Source organism: Epinephelus lanceolatus, chromosome 22 (assembly GCF_041903045.1).
Source record: "Epinephelus lanceolatus isolate andai-2023 chromosome 22, ASM4190304v1, whole genome shotgun sequence".
Classification (NCBI taxonomy): Eukaryota; Metazoa; Chordata; class Actinopteri; order Perciformes; family Serranidae; genus Epinephelus; species Epinephelus lanceolatus.
In genome coordinates this window covers 4,822,074-4,835,690 of record NC_135755.1, presented here as the reverse complement: position 1 = coordinate 4,835,690, position 13,617 = coordinate 4,822,074, and the positions used below count along the sequence as shown (strand labels likewise).

The 13,617-nt window shown below is 40.9% G+C and overlaps 2 protein-coding genes across 8 annotated transcripts in view; one reads left to right on the top strand and one right to left on the bottom strand.

Annotated features, from left to right (window-relative positions):
• LOC117246012 (uncharacterized) overlaps positions 1–13,617 on the bottom strand; it is a 54,226-nt gene that overhangs the window by 40,409 nt on the left and 200 nt on the right. The window lies entirely within an intron of this gene.
• On the top strand, positions 617–13,538 carry LOC117245916 (high affinity immunoglobulin epsilon receptor subunit alpha-like). 7 transcript variants are annotated; one of them, XM_078163942.1, is made up of 12 exons: positions 626–784; positions 1,310–1,412; positions 1,521–1,583; positions 1,911–2,174; positions 3,481–3,735; positions 3,827–3,967; positions 4,960–5,022; positions 5,691–5,762; positions 5,870–5,938; positions 6,793–6,868; positions 8,465–8,520; positions 13,489–13,538. In XM_078163942.1, exons 2-11 carry the CDS (start codon positions 1,382–1,384, stop codon positions 8,481–8,483), a joined length of 1,053 nt encoding a protein of 350 aa, XP_078020068.1. In that variant the 5' UTR covers positions 626–784; positions 1,310–1,381; the 3' UTR covers positions 8,484–8,520; positions 13,489–13,538. The 7 variants fall into 7 exon arrangements, with proteins under 7 accessions (XP_078020071.1, XP_078020069.1, XP_078020070.1 ...); XM_078163943.1 differs by lacking the exon at positions 13,489–13,538 and having other exon boundaries at positions 623–784; positions 3,839–3,967; positions 8,465–9,651; XM_033609526.2 differs by lacking the exon at positions 13,489–13,538 and having other exon boundaries at positions 625–784; positions 1,362–1,412; positions 8,465–9,651.

The following is a 13,617-nucleotide window of genomic DNA, read 5'->3' as shown; positions in this document are numbered from 1 at the left end:
AATTTCGGTGTGTGGTCTATTTTTCTGTGAGCTGCAAATCAATCTGGCAAGAAAACACCCTGATAATCTATCTTGAACGATATAAAGTAGATAGTAGATATAATACAAATGAAAAAAGTTGGTTCTTGAGCAAGACACTAAATCTGTGCCAACTGTGGAAAGAAATACAAGTCTTGAGTTTGAGAAAACATTCCCTGTTTGTTTTTGAAATAAATTCTGTCTTCCCCCTTGAAAAAAGAGCCGACACCTTCAGTCATTGTTCAGAGGCTGACATGTGTTTACATTTGACTGGCAAAGACCTCTAGTGGCTGGATGAATTATGACTTTCCACTTCCTGATATTATAACTGATATCATAACCTAGAATGGGAGGAAAGTTCTTGTCATACACATATCGTCTATCCAATGATTGTTTCTTACAGCACTTACTAAGCCAGCAATATTTCCAACTAGACAGTGGCTTTATGCTTTTTGTGTTACACATAACTTGTGACTCTGGTAGCTCTGAGGACGGCACTGACTCACACTGACAGCTGTGATAGTGAAACACCTTTTTCTATATCTCTAACACGTTCAGATCCTCCACTCATTCCAATGAACATAACCATTCTAGGAGGTCTAGATCTATGACCACTCTTACCTGACGCCACCCAAATGCACAGTCGTATTTGATTGGATGTCTATGAGCCAATCACAGTGTTCTACATCATTTAAAGTGGACTGCAGTGAAGCCACGCCCCCTTTTTGACAAGCAGGCCAACCATGAGGCAAGAATGAAACACAAGGTACATTTTAATCCACATGTGTTATTGTTTAAGGAAATAACTGTGTTTAAAGTAAACATTACTTACACATGTTAAGATACCACATGAAAGATTGATAGCTTTTACTCAGAGATATTCATTCAATGGAAAATGAATGGAGATACTTCAGAAATTGGGGATATTTTGAGTCATGATGACAAATACAATGCAAAATATGTATATGCAACATATTTTAAAGCAGCCTCTTGTTTTCAGTGATGTGGTTAACAATTCATGAAAAGGTGGTTACTCACCTCCACATTCTCCATCCATTATAATGGACAGAAAATGATTATGGTTAATGAGTGAATTAAAAGGAGAAATCGCCAAATCTGCTAATTTTATTTATGTGTTTCGAACATGATGAGGCCCTAAAGGTTCATCACTCAGCTTTTATCTGTGTCAAGCACACTTGTTGTCATTTTTGGGCTCAAACCAATGAGGCTGTCACCTCCACTATAGCAGCTCTGCCTCACATAGATATTTACAGATGCACAATTCAAACAGGAAGAGGAGGTTCTGACCTACATCAAGTCTCAGCTGTATTTCTGATGTGCAGACAGTCAGCAGCGAGACATCATGGAGGTCACAGCTCTCTGCGTCAGACTGTGTGAGTACTGAGTATTTTCTTACTCTATTACTCTTGTTTCTTTTTAAAGTCAGCAGACAAACATCTACATTGTGTGTGAGGTACAGCTCTCTTCATTTGTGTCTGCAGGGATGGATGTGTTAGTGCTGCTGCTTGCACAAGTTAACCACAGTTACTTTGCTCAGAAAGCTGGTAAGGTGGATTTTATTAATTAGCTGTCTGGCTAATGTCCCTAACACTCAGTTTGTGCCGGCCATGTGACGTTCTTGATTATTATTTTACTGCTAATATGTGGCTGCCTACTACTGTTTGTAGCTTAGCAACATATTAGTTTAAAAAATGTTTAGGGACCGAGAATAAATAAAGTCCGTACGTTCTAGCAGAACTCTTACACTGCTCCTCCTCAAGCTGCTAGAAGTAACTTAACTTTTTTTTAATACCATTGTATAAGGATTTATCTTGGTTTCATAAATGCTGAATTTGTATTTAAATTGATCACTTGTTGTGTCTCTGTCTCAGGTGCAGCGTTTCCTCATGTTCGTCCAGACAGACTGCAGTTCTTTGAGTATGAGACACTCAGTGTAAACTGTGAGGAGTTCAGAGGGTTGACTGAATGGAGAGTGATGAGGAGGCTCAACAGAAGAAGTCCAACCGATTCTTACAACTGGAACTCATCGGCACCATCCAGCACCATTTATCCTGCCTTTAAAGCACACAGTGGAGAATACTGGTGTGAAGATGGAGACGGGAACTCAAGCAGTGTTGTCAACATCACCATCACTGGTATGTTTAGCAAATAACGAATCGAGAGTTTTTAAATGTTTCGTCACATTGACACAGTGAGGTTAACTCAACGTCTACACTTCAACATTGTAACACTCTGATGCAAGTCAAGGGACATAGTTAGGGAGATAGTGTTAAGAATTGCACACATTTTGTTTAACCATCTTTGCTCCTAACTTTTTTAAAAGGCAAACAGTTGTAAGTGTCTCCTTTTTAAAATTTTGTGATAAAGTTTGCTTTCAAAGTTTCATGTCTCTTGGCTGCAAGGGTGTAACTTTGGTTTGAGAAGTGGGTGACACAATAAAATGAGGGTCTGGGCTTCTCCTCCAGAAAAAAACAGTGATTTGAATAGCATCCCCTGCCTTTCTTCATATATGTAGGGATTGTGGTGACAAAAACACCATTAGAGAAATAATGGAGTTGGTCATCATGCTAAATTCTGCCAGTGTACTAAACATGCAAAACATGCTGCTCCTCTGTGGCATTTTTTGGAGCATATCAGCGCAAAATCTGCAGCTCAGTGCACATTCTCTGCTAGATTCTGATGGCTGGTCATTCAGTAGCAGTGTAAGCATGATCTTTGTGGTTTATAAAAAGGGTTTTGAAAGTGGGGAGGACACAGACGGGAAAGTCCCCAGTGGAAATTACACCTCAGCCTGGCTGGAGCTGAATGCAGACTTGTCGGTGATCAGACCAAGGAATGAGATAGTTACCGATCAAGCAATTGATCCAGTGTTGTGACGTCAGACGGCACGTCAAACTACAACTGGCTTGAGACTAAATTGGCTCGATTCTAGAACTAGTCACGAGAAACCAATTTGGGATTGAAATAGGGCTCAATCTGTACAGTGTCTGTCCTAAATAATAGAGACAGCATGGGTAGAACTTTAGTAGTCCAGGCTTTCTCTCAACTTCTAGTGTTAGGAGAAGAGCCGCACACTCAGAACTATAATATTTGTATTTTGATTGTGTTATATTGATGTCAGGCCTAAAGCTATTTCTGAGTGGCATACAGTAGAGGAGGATGACTCAAACTGGGATGATTCAGAGCACAATAAACATTGAAAAACAGTCATTTGTTTTAATTTACAGTGTAAAAAAATGTGTGTCCAAAAAAAAGCAAAGATGCACCCATCACATATTGCACACATTAAATATTTATGATTGATAACAGTTACTGTTACATGCAGCAATACGCTGTGCACATTGTATCAACACAGAAGTGCACCAAGTTGTCCCTGTGCAGGTATATTACATGACTGATGTTGTCTAATAAACACAAACAATGCTTGATCTCATTGCCCAGATAGTTCTGTGATCCTGGAGGTTCCTGCCCATCCTGTGGTGGAGGGAGACGATGTGATTCTTCATTGCAGTAAAAAAGATTCTCAGTCGAAACACATTTCTGATTTCTACAAAGATGGTTCCAAACTGGGGACCTGGTATGAAAAGGACATGATCATCCAAAATGTTTCCAAATCTGATGAAGGACTCTACAAGTGCAGCATCGCTGGAGCTGAATCACCAGAGAGCTGGCTGACTGTCTCAAATCAAACTGAAGGTGATTCTTCTTTTGCATGTATGTGTGTTTGAGTTGTCTTTTCCCAGGTTAAAGACAGGTGTTGAAAGTATGTCTGATATCTTCCTTCCAGTACCCCACAAAGAGACTCCTCCTTCCTACAGTCCCTCCTCTGATCTGCCCCCCCTGCTGTGGATCATTGTCAGTGTTTCAGTGTTGGCTCTGCTGCTGCTGCTGTTGGTGATGGGACTACTACTCTGTAAAATGCGCAAAAGTAAGGCAACACAGTCTCCCAGAAATTACATTTACATATTCACTTCAGTAAATGACTTTATACTGATGCCTGCTGCTACACCTCTGCTATACGCCTTGTCGCAGTGCTGCAGGAATGAGTTTGCAGTTTTGAACTTCAGGTTCCCTTGACGCAAAGTCAGGGGTTGTCTTGAGAGGGTTTTTGGTTAGATGTCTGAAATAATGTCTGTGCGTAACACAAGCGTGAGTGATTTCCATGTCTTTTCCTGCAACGTCAGTAAATACCCCACTCTGGAAATTTGAAGGCTTTTATGTGTTGCTCAAAACGCGGTTGCTTACAAGTGGTTCAGTGAGACACAGAATGTCATAAAGTATCATAAACCCTTGTTTGCCCCAAAGATATTTTAACAATCCAAAATCCAATGGAAAAATCCCATTGGCTTGGTGACGAGGGAGCCAGGGCGCCACTAACTTCCACATTGGCCAGCCCGTTCTCACTCCAAAGTCGCCAAATCCCAAACATCGCTGCTTTGTCAGTGACTCCTGACGCCAAAAGCTACCTTTGGCGGCAGTATGATCCACTGCTGGGCAGCTTTGGTTTACAATGTGCCATACAGAGCCTTTCGGCCTGACAGTACCTGCCGCGGTAGTACGATACACCACTGGATCTGCGTCAGGTTAAAATGCTGCAGGTAATAACGTAATAGAAGGAGCAGTAAAGTGCCTACAGGGCAGGATGGGTGGTGGATGGGTCAAACAAAAAGACTTTCACCTGGGAGGCCGGTGTTCCCTTCCCGTACGAACGTAGAGCCAAACTAAACTTTCTAAACCTAACCATGTGTTTTTGTAGACGTCCTGGCTTTGGTAGTGGCATCCCAGAATGTCAATAACAGAAGTGAATGGAAAACATCATCCATGCAGCACCTTGTTAACTTAAGTATCATTTCTAAAACACTCAATTTCCTCTAATTTTCTAGTTTCTATTGACAACATCTTTTCTTCTATGTCCTTCAGTTCTGGTCTGTTTTTCACCTGGAAAACCAACACCAGGATCGCACTCACCTGAAGATCATACAGGTGAAAACACCAAACACACACCACTGTACTGATGAACTATTGTCATCATGGAAGTTATGAAGGAAAGTAGACCAATAATTAGCCTTCTTTTTCCATAGTCAGTGACCTTGTGGTAACTGTTGTAATTCCTTGTCAGGGACACGATCGTTTCTTATCGTCTCTGTAAGTTTCTACAAGCGACAAAGCTGATAACCATCTCAAAAGTTCACCTATAAATTCCCAATTTATTGATTGATTGTAAGATTTTACTGTTCAGTTTTTAAAGCTCGTCTGAGTCTGGACCCAAGCTACATAGCACAGCCTTAGAGCCTTGGGTGGGGCCCTTCTGGCTGTTCGAAAGTCGAGGCTGAAATCTGAAGGTGTTTGTACATTTGCCGTCAGGGCCCCTCGACTTCAGAACAACTTGCCTATGGGGGGATAAGGCTCACAGAATTAGTGACATCTTTTTTAAAATCACTTCTTAACATCCATTTTTATAGACCTGCTGTTATGTGATGTCGTCTTTTTATTTATATTTATTTACTGTATATTCTGGCATCTGGAATTTTGTATGATTATTTTAACACGTTCTTTATAGAGAAAAATAAAGCTTAGAATTTAATTTGTCCTGATGTTTGAGGTCAGATTGTTAAAGTTTAATGTCTGTTTTCCCTTTTTTTATGATTCAGTCTCAAGAGAGGACAGTGTCGTTGATCAGCATGTGACATACTCTGCTGTCAGAAAACAAAGGAAGGAGAAAGGTACAACAAAATGGACGCAGGACACATTCAAGCCTTCAATTATGATCAGATCACCTGAAAACGAAAACACCATGTGATAACTGTCTGTTTTTATGTTTCGGTGTCAGGTGGTGGGAGTGCAGGTGATCCAGACCTTGTGACATATGCTGTTGTGGAAATCAAAAAGAAGAAGAAAGGTACGTTGTGCTTTGTTACCTCTTTGTTGTTTGTTGGTCTCATTTCATCTTGGTGTCACTCCATCCACCATTCCCTCCTGCTCTAGATGACAAATACTCATGCACTACAACACTCTGGACACGTTGATATCATGTGTATAAAATGTATAAATGAAGGAGATATACTTTATCAATCCTCGAGGGGAAATTCTTTGTTTTTCACTCTATTGTCATACACACACACAGGCCTGAAATACACACACAAGCACAAACAGGACCTATACATGCATTAAATGGAGGAGGGTCAGAGTAAGGGGACTGCCTTGGTCAGGCACCCTGAGCAATTGGGGGTTCACTGCTATGTTACGGGCGCCTTGGCGGTGCCCAGGAGCTGAGCCGGCACCTCTCCAGCTGCCAGTCCACTCTCCATGCATTAGTGTGGAGAGGTGATGCATTGGAGCCCACTTTTTTACTACACCTACATTCATGAGGGCTGCGTACAGTTGCAGGTGATAATTTGATCCTCTCAGTTTTACACCACACAAGAAAACCACAGTGAGAAACAAAGGGCCCCTCAGCAGCTGTAATATAATCGTCTACAGGACAAAAGGCTGTCAGGTCTGACACTTTGAAATTGAAAGTTAAAAAAAATCTATTTGACATGAAGACACCAAACAGATTAAAATAACCTACAGCTGTGTGATGTGTCACGCCTGAAGCATTTGATTTTCTTAACTTACAGTCATGCATCATAAGAAGTTGTGTCAAAATGAGAGTTCATTTCCAATCCTATGTTGTTTCAGTGCTCAGCAATTAATCAGTAAAATCAACCAGCAGTTTTTAACGAGGCTAACATCCTTTTGTTTCTCAACCAGAGCGTGTCATGTCTGGAGGATGTACAGAGCCATGCTCACCAGATGAGAGTGTCGTCTATTCTTCAGTCCACTACAGGTAAGACTGACGCTGATACACAATCTGTTTCCTCTAACAGTTTATCTAATTGCACTTGACTAAGTTACAAACACATGGTAATGTACCCTGACCCTACGACCTTTCTATCAAAAGTTATTTGCAAACATACCCTCCCGTTTGTGGACCTGACTCCTCGAGTGTTGAGTTCACCCACTTCCCGACATCCTAGAAGGTCGGGTGAGGGCTCTGTTGACGTGGAAGGGCCGAAAACGGGGGGTTAGAGCTTACCTATACCACCTTCCCATCAAAAGTTAATTGTGAACAATACCTTCCATGAAGTGTGGAAAGTTGTGATGAGTGGACCCAAATTGCAAGGTGGGGCAGAATTCTTGTTGATTGGTTGGATATGGTTTAATTGTTACTATCGCAGCAGCGCAACATCCTGAAGGGGCTGATCAGTATTATGGGCTCTATTTAAAGCGTATTGCCTGAAGTGCACTGCACAGGTGCATTTACGCATGGATTACTTAACGGGCCAGGCACAGGCCCAGAGGTCAAATTAAGGCCCTGTTTAGATGACAACGATTTCAGTAAAAATGGAAAAGTCTGCAGTTTGCGTTTTAAAAAACTTCTGTGTTTTTATGACAACGTTATTGAAACGATGCCCGTTCACACGGAGCCGCAAAATGTACTGGAAACGCTGCAGTATGCACGCCAGGTCAATGGGTGGCAGTGTAAATTTGCAAAGCAACACTACGGCATGACGCCATGCGCCTGCGCAGAAGCGCCTTCCTCTACAATGCGGTGATTACAAACCAAACCAAAGAAGACACAATGGCGAAAGCACGCACAGATAACTTTGTCTGGATGGACGACGAGGTGGAGTTGCTACAGTAACAGATCTACACTTCACTTCAAATCAACAGGGTGAGCAGCACAAACAGAGCTCGGCATTGTTGTTGCGACGGTCGGCATGCCTAGTGACTGGAACCGTAATGCGCATGTGCGAAAAGTCTCCATTTTCAGAGGAACTGCATATTGCACGTTTACATGACAATGGAGACGCTGCCGTTTCCAAAAAGTTGCGCTCTGCAACCCTTTTTCAAGACGCTGCGTTTTCAGGCACCCAAAACGCCGCTGTCGTGTAAACGATCGGCCAAAACGCAACTAAAGTTTACCGTTTTCAGTTGAAATTGTTGTCGTATAAACAAGACCTAACACGTACCACCCAGGCAGACGCTCAAAATGACCACAGAGACACCACAAAGTCTGTGTGCCGTGCTTCTGTATAGGAGAGGTGGTGGGGCCCTTTGCATACCTGTGCCCAAGGGCCCATTGTCTCATAAGCTTCCCATGCATTTAGGGTGTGTCCTCCCACTTCTGCTAGTTAAACGGCACAAAGTAAGGCACAAGAGGTGAAGGAGTTGTGTTTAGTCCCTTGATTACTCACTGGCCTGTAACAGGAATTCAACAAATCCTAAAAACCCATGAGACAGCAACATGTTAGCACTGTCAAAGTGAGAATGGTGGCATCAGCTGGTCCTACGTACAGCCTGTGTTATCTCAACAAAGATGAGGCCAAATAAATGATCAACTAATTTGCATTTTTTTTTCTTTATCCTGTTTGTTTTACAGGCAACTGTCATCTGCATGAAGGACTGTGGAGATGGTCTGTTCAGAGCTCGACTTCTGTATGTTAATGAACAACAGTCACACTCAGTGATGTTACAGTAACTCAAAACCTTTTTTAATTTCTTAATATTTTTTTAAATTTGCAAAAAAAGAAGTGAAAATGTCTGTACAAATGTATTATTTTGTTATATAAAATTACAGTTTGTTTTCTTTCAGTCATCATTACTGTCATTTAATCAAAAAAATCATCAGTGATATATTTTACAAACTTTTAAAATCTCTTAAAGGCTTTAAAACCATAAAAACAGCAGTAATGAATATAACCAAAGTTTATAATGCAGTAATGGGACATGTACGGTATAAAGAACAGTCTATAGAAGTCTTTTTTGTGATTTGATCTCTCACACGTGAATAATAACTATAATCATAAAGCAGAAGCTACACTCAGCTTTTAATACAATGTGAAAAGAGGACCTCACATCCAGACACCAGACTGAGCAGAAAATGTCTCAGTTCTTTAAAAAAGGTCAGAGGTGAAAGTCAGGTTTCAGTGTCAGATCCTCTGAATCTTTCTGTGGCAGCATCACAACCACAGAGGGAGAAATCCAACGAAGAAGAGGAAGCACAGCGTAAAATATACACCCACAGAGGATTTCAAGACCATGTAGGAAACAAAAAATGAGGTGAACAAGGCAGGGTCAGAGAGGGTAAACAAACAAACAAACTGAAAAAAGCAAATTCCGATGCGTTTTCCATCCACTACTGTTAACGGGAATATTAGAAGTTGAGCTCATCAAGACTAACAGTCAGTAAACAACCACTGCAGAGGAAGAGATGAGGTCATTAAAGAGCACCAGACAAATTTCACACGAGAGATGCTCATGTGGAAAATAAGATGGAAATATGACTTTTTTTAAGCATTTGTTCACAAAGACAAATGAGTACAAGAACAAGTGGATGGAAACCATTGTCACAATGGAACAAACTGTTCACAGCATGTGGTTCATCATCTCCTGGGCCTTTATCTGGGGTCTCGAGTTTATTCACATCAACAGGGTCTATTTTTAAAGTGAGCAGCGTATTAGAGAGCAACAGTTAAACCACAATGTTTTAACTGCTATCTGCTCACACGTCTGAAGACGCTGCTGCAGTTTTTAAATACACTCATTGTGGTCAACTAACAACACGATGCAGTTACAGCAGTTTGACCTGAGGTACACACACTGAGTTCAGAGACACATTTATATTAGTTTCCATTAACGTATAAAACCACTGACATAAACATTGTCTCACGCTGATGCTCCCTGTGGGGCCCAGTCATTAGAGGAAGAAGAGACTCGACACCATGTTCACTTCATGTGTAACCCATAGTGAAGTCTCTCCTTTGCTGTCCTCCCTATTTTTCTGTTTTATATTATATATTTCTTTGCTGCCATCACATGTGTGAGCTTGTTACATGTGTCCAGCACTTACTTTATTTTTACTGTTGTAGGAGCAATACCTTTTAGAGAATGTTTGCACTCGTAATCAAATGAATAACTCCGGAAACCAATTATTAATTCATCAGCACACTTATCAATAATAAATCAGTCTCAGTATCTGGGTTATGAATTCTCCACACAGTGATCTTAGTTCCTGCTCAAAAGAAATATACACAGACAACGACTTGGTGATAAATGAAGATTTATTTAAGCTAAACGTGTAACAACTGAGTAAATGAATAGCAAATGATAATAATATGAGATGACACAAAATCAACAGTATGTATAAATGGACTGAGACAAGCGGTAACACAAGAGGTAAGTTATTTAGTTTGGCGATAGTGAGAGAGAGTATGTGACTATAGATAAATTGGGAACGCAGGGATGCGCAAAATCATTTACCTAAGGAAACCTAAATTAAGGTCAGAATAATTAAATCTCATATTCGACATCAACTCTTACCACAACACAGCGGCTGCACCAGGTGAGGGAAATTCTTTGCCTACTTTCTTAGCAGCAGTGAATCAGGCGGATTTCAGCAGAATGAAACCAGCTTTAACACAGTGGTGGAGGAGCGGTTGCAATAAAACAAATGAGAAGGCACATATTCATTAAAACAAGCTGATTAATCAATCCAACTATATTTTAACTCTAAATATAATATGGGATTCCTTAAGAGAACTTTCCTTAACTATCGTCATAAGATGACAGGATGGCTCCATGTTAAATGAGGGATTAAAAACCAGAACTCATAATTCGCTGATACTTTGGCCTACAGGATTAAAATGAATATATCATTCAGATAACAAACAAGGATTATTTACATTTACAATGTTAGAACATGGATGAAATGTATAGTTTACTTCCAACAGACATTGCAAGTTGGTTACAAGAGACTTGGTAAGAGAGGATGTGGTGAACTTTAAAAGCAGGGTCAGCTCCTGGTCTGGCCGTTAATCTGAGTCCATTTGTATCGCAAGCGGAATTCTTTTAAGATGTTAGTCGACATCCGGGACCTGGAGGGGTCTCAAGTGACCTTTTTACCCCTTCTTGGCACAAGGATGGCTGAAAGGAGCGTTCATCAAGACAGAGGTGAGACCGAGGGCAGATACGTAAACATTTGACCCTCTGCAATTTCTTTTGTGATTTTATTTATTTTCTTGTATTGTGTGAGTGCTATAGTACATCTGTATGTTTTTTTCTGTCATTTTAACGGTCATGTGTTGCAAGTGCTTTCTTTAAGTGGGTAGTAGTTGTAACAGGTCATGACATCCTGAGTTTTAATTAACGCTTGTGCAACTTATAAAGTCAGAACGCACTGGTTATCCTTGTATAATAAAGGATTTTGTACTTGCAGTCAGAGTGCCTCAGATGCTTTTATGACTGCCAGACAGCACCATGGACCTAGTCGTAAGCTGGATGGTCACTGACTATGTTTACATACACACTAATATTTCACTGTTAAGCCTGATTTATGGTCCTGTGGTGTACCTACGACGTACCTACGTCGTTGCCATGACGCCGTCGTGAACCCTTCGAACTTCTCCGTCACTCCATTTCGTTGCGGTGCAATTCATCGCCAGAGCGGTAGGAGGCTGCGTTCCTTTCCTGAACGGTTATCGTCGTCTCTAGTTGATTCTTTGTTTAGCTTCCGGCTTTTCCGGTCACAGAGAAATGAACGCGGAGCACGGACAGACGGCTCCGTCCGTATCCGTATTGAACGTTGAGCATAAATGGGCCTTAATACTGCAACATCTACATCGCAACAGAAGATGTTTAAAGATGGCGGGGATGGCGCAATCTGGAAATACGGAACCGGAAATGCGTTGCTACCAAGCAAACCAATCACAGCCCTCTCGGTCTGCGCTGGGTCTGTGCCGCCTCGACGTGTAGTTCCATTTTTTGGGAGGTACATCGGTACGTCGTTGATTTAACGCAGGACCATAAATCAGGCTCTGAACATGACAATCTCAATTTGATGCAGTCATGTAAACATCATATTCTGTTTGGATATTTTGAAATAGGCCTTTTTCCGAATGAAGCGTGTTCTGTATAAGAAATGTGGGATATGTTGGTATTATTCAGGTTTTAGGAGCATTCTCTGGACATTATACAGCACGTTAGGAAAATGCGTCTCAGCTGGGGTTCATACTGTAGTTTGAGACACTCGGCCTCTTGTCTGTTTACAGTTGGCTCTGTGGGTTACACACAAACCAACTCGCCAACAGTTTGCAAGACTGTCGTAGAGATACATGCCCAAAGGAAAAGCCACATGTCTGGTCAGAAGAAGTAGAAACACACCTACTTTTAAACATCACGAAAGATTTGGATATGAACAGGTTTTTGCATATGGGCAAATATCGCAACACCAACCTTTTTCAAGAGGGCGGTTTGAGGAATGAAGGAGGGAGGTTGTGTTTGCATGGTGTGACAAGTTTGCTACCAGTAGGAAATTTTGAAAAAGTCCTATTTTGAAGCAGAATGGCACAAACGTCTCCAGCCGTTCCATATTTTGACGTGATCAACGACATGTCAGGGCACGTTGATCACGAGTATGCATGGCTATTCATTTTCATTTGCCATGTAAACAGTGCAGTAGGAGTGTTGTCTTTTTAAGAATAAGGACAAAGAACAAAAAAATATGTACAATGCCGTGACATTATATGACACCAGGAGGACATTTTGAAACCTTTCTCATGCAAATAATCATTGCAAGCCTGAAGTGAAAGGCTATTGATTGGTCAGTGCTGCCCCCTAATGTTGTGTTTCCACTCTTGCATCCTAAACTTGAGTGTTAAAAATAAAACACTCTTTACCTGCTGTTTAACACCATGTTATGTTTTGTCCATGTGGTTCTCTGACTTTTCTGTTGTTCTAACAATCACACCTTCTGTCATCTCCAACAGTTTCTCAGTGTCCAGCACCAGTGTCTCAAGTTCCATCAGTCTGTCATTCAGGCTCCATTTATTCTGAGACATTATTTCTTTGAGCTTTATGAATCCTGGTGAACTGATGAATCCTTTATCTTCATCCTTCTCTCTTAAATCTCTCTCCACTGACTGAAGCTTTGTCTCACTGTCCTCCACCAGTTCCTCCATCTTTATCTTTTGACTATTCAGTTTATCTGTCTGCTCCTTCAGTCCCTCCATCTGTTTCATCAGTGCATCCACCATGTTTTTATGTTCTTCCTCTGCCATGAGCCGCTGTGCTTCTCCTGGTGAGGTCATCTTGGTTTCTGTTAGCAAACAGAGACAATATACTGTTGAAGTTTAAGTGTCCGTCTATTTGTTTGATGCAGTGCTGATTGTGCGTGGAAAAAGACAATGTGACAATAAAACTACAATTACAACAATTACACTTTATAGTGCACATTTAATAGATAAGACAGATTCTTTTACATTTTAAACATATTTTTTTCACATTTTATTATTTTTAACCTATTTTTAACCTTTGACCTATTTACCTATTACTTTAGCCAAATAGACAGACAGTAGCATAAATACATTTGTAACTTACTGATTTTGTTCTGTCTCCATTTCCATGCAGCAAAACCAACTGCAGCAACACAAATGAAGCAAGCAACCAAACTGATGCTGATACAGGCTGCAGAACTACACGTGGCCACAAAGAGATCATCTGAAATAATAAAATAAATATATATAAGTAAAAATCTGA

What these genes read in the sequence shown, in the direction of transcription:
- LOC117245916 (XM_078163942.1), top strand. Translation starts at nt 1,382, where the DNA reads ATGGAGGTCACAGCTCTCTGCGTCAGACTGT. An exon ending in AGCTCTCTGCGTCAGACTGT is followed by an intron (nt 1,413 to 1,520) that starts GTGAGTACTGAG and finishes TTGTGTCTGCAG; the next exon opens with GGATGGATGTGTTAGTGCTG. An exon ending in ACTCTGTAAAATGCGCAAAA is followed by an intron (nt 3,968 to 4,959) that starts GTAAGGCAACAC and finishes TATGTCCTTCAG; the next exon opens with TTCTGGTCTGTTTTTCACCT.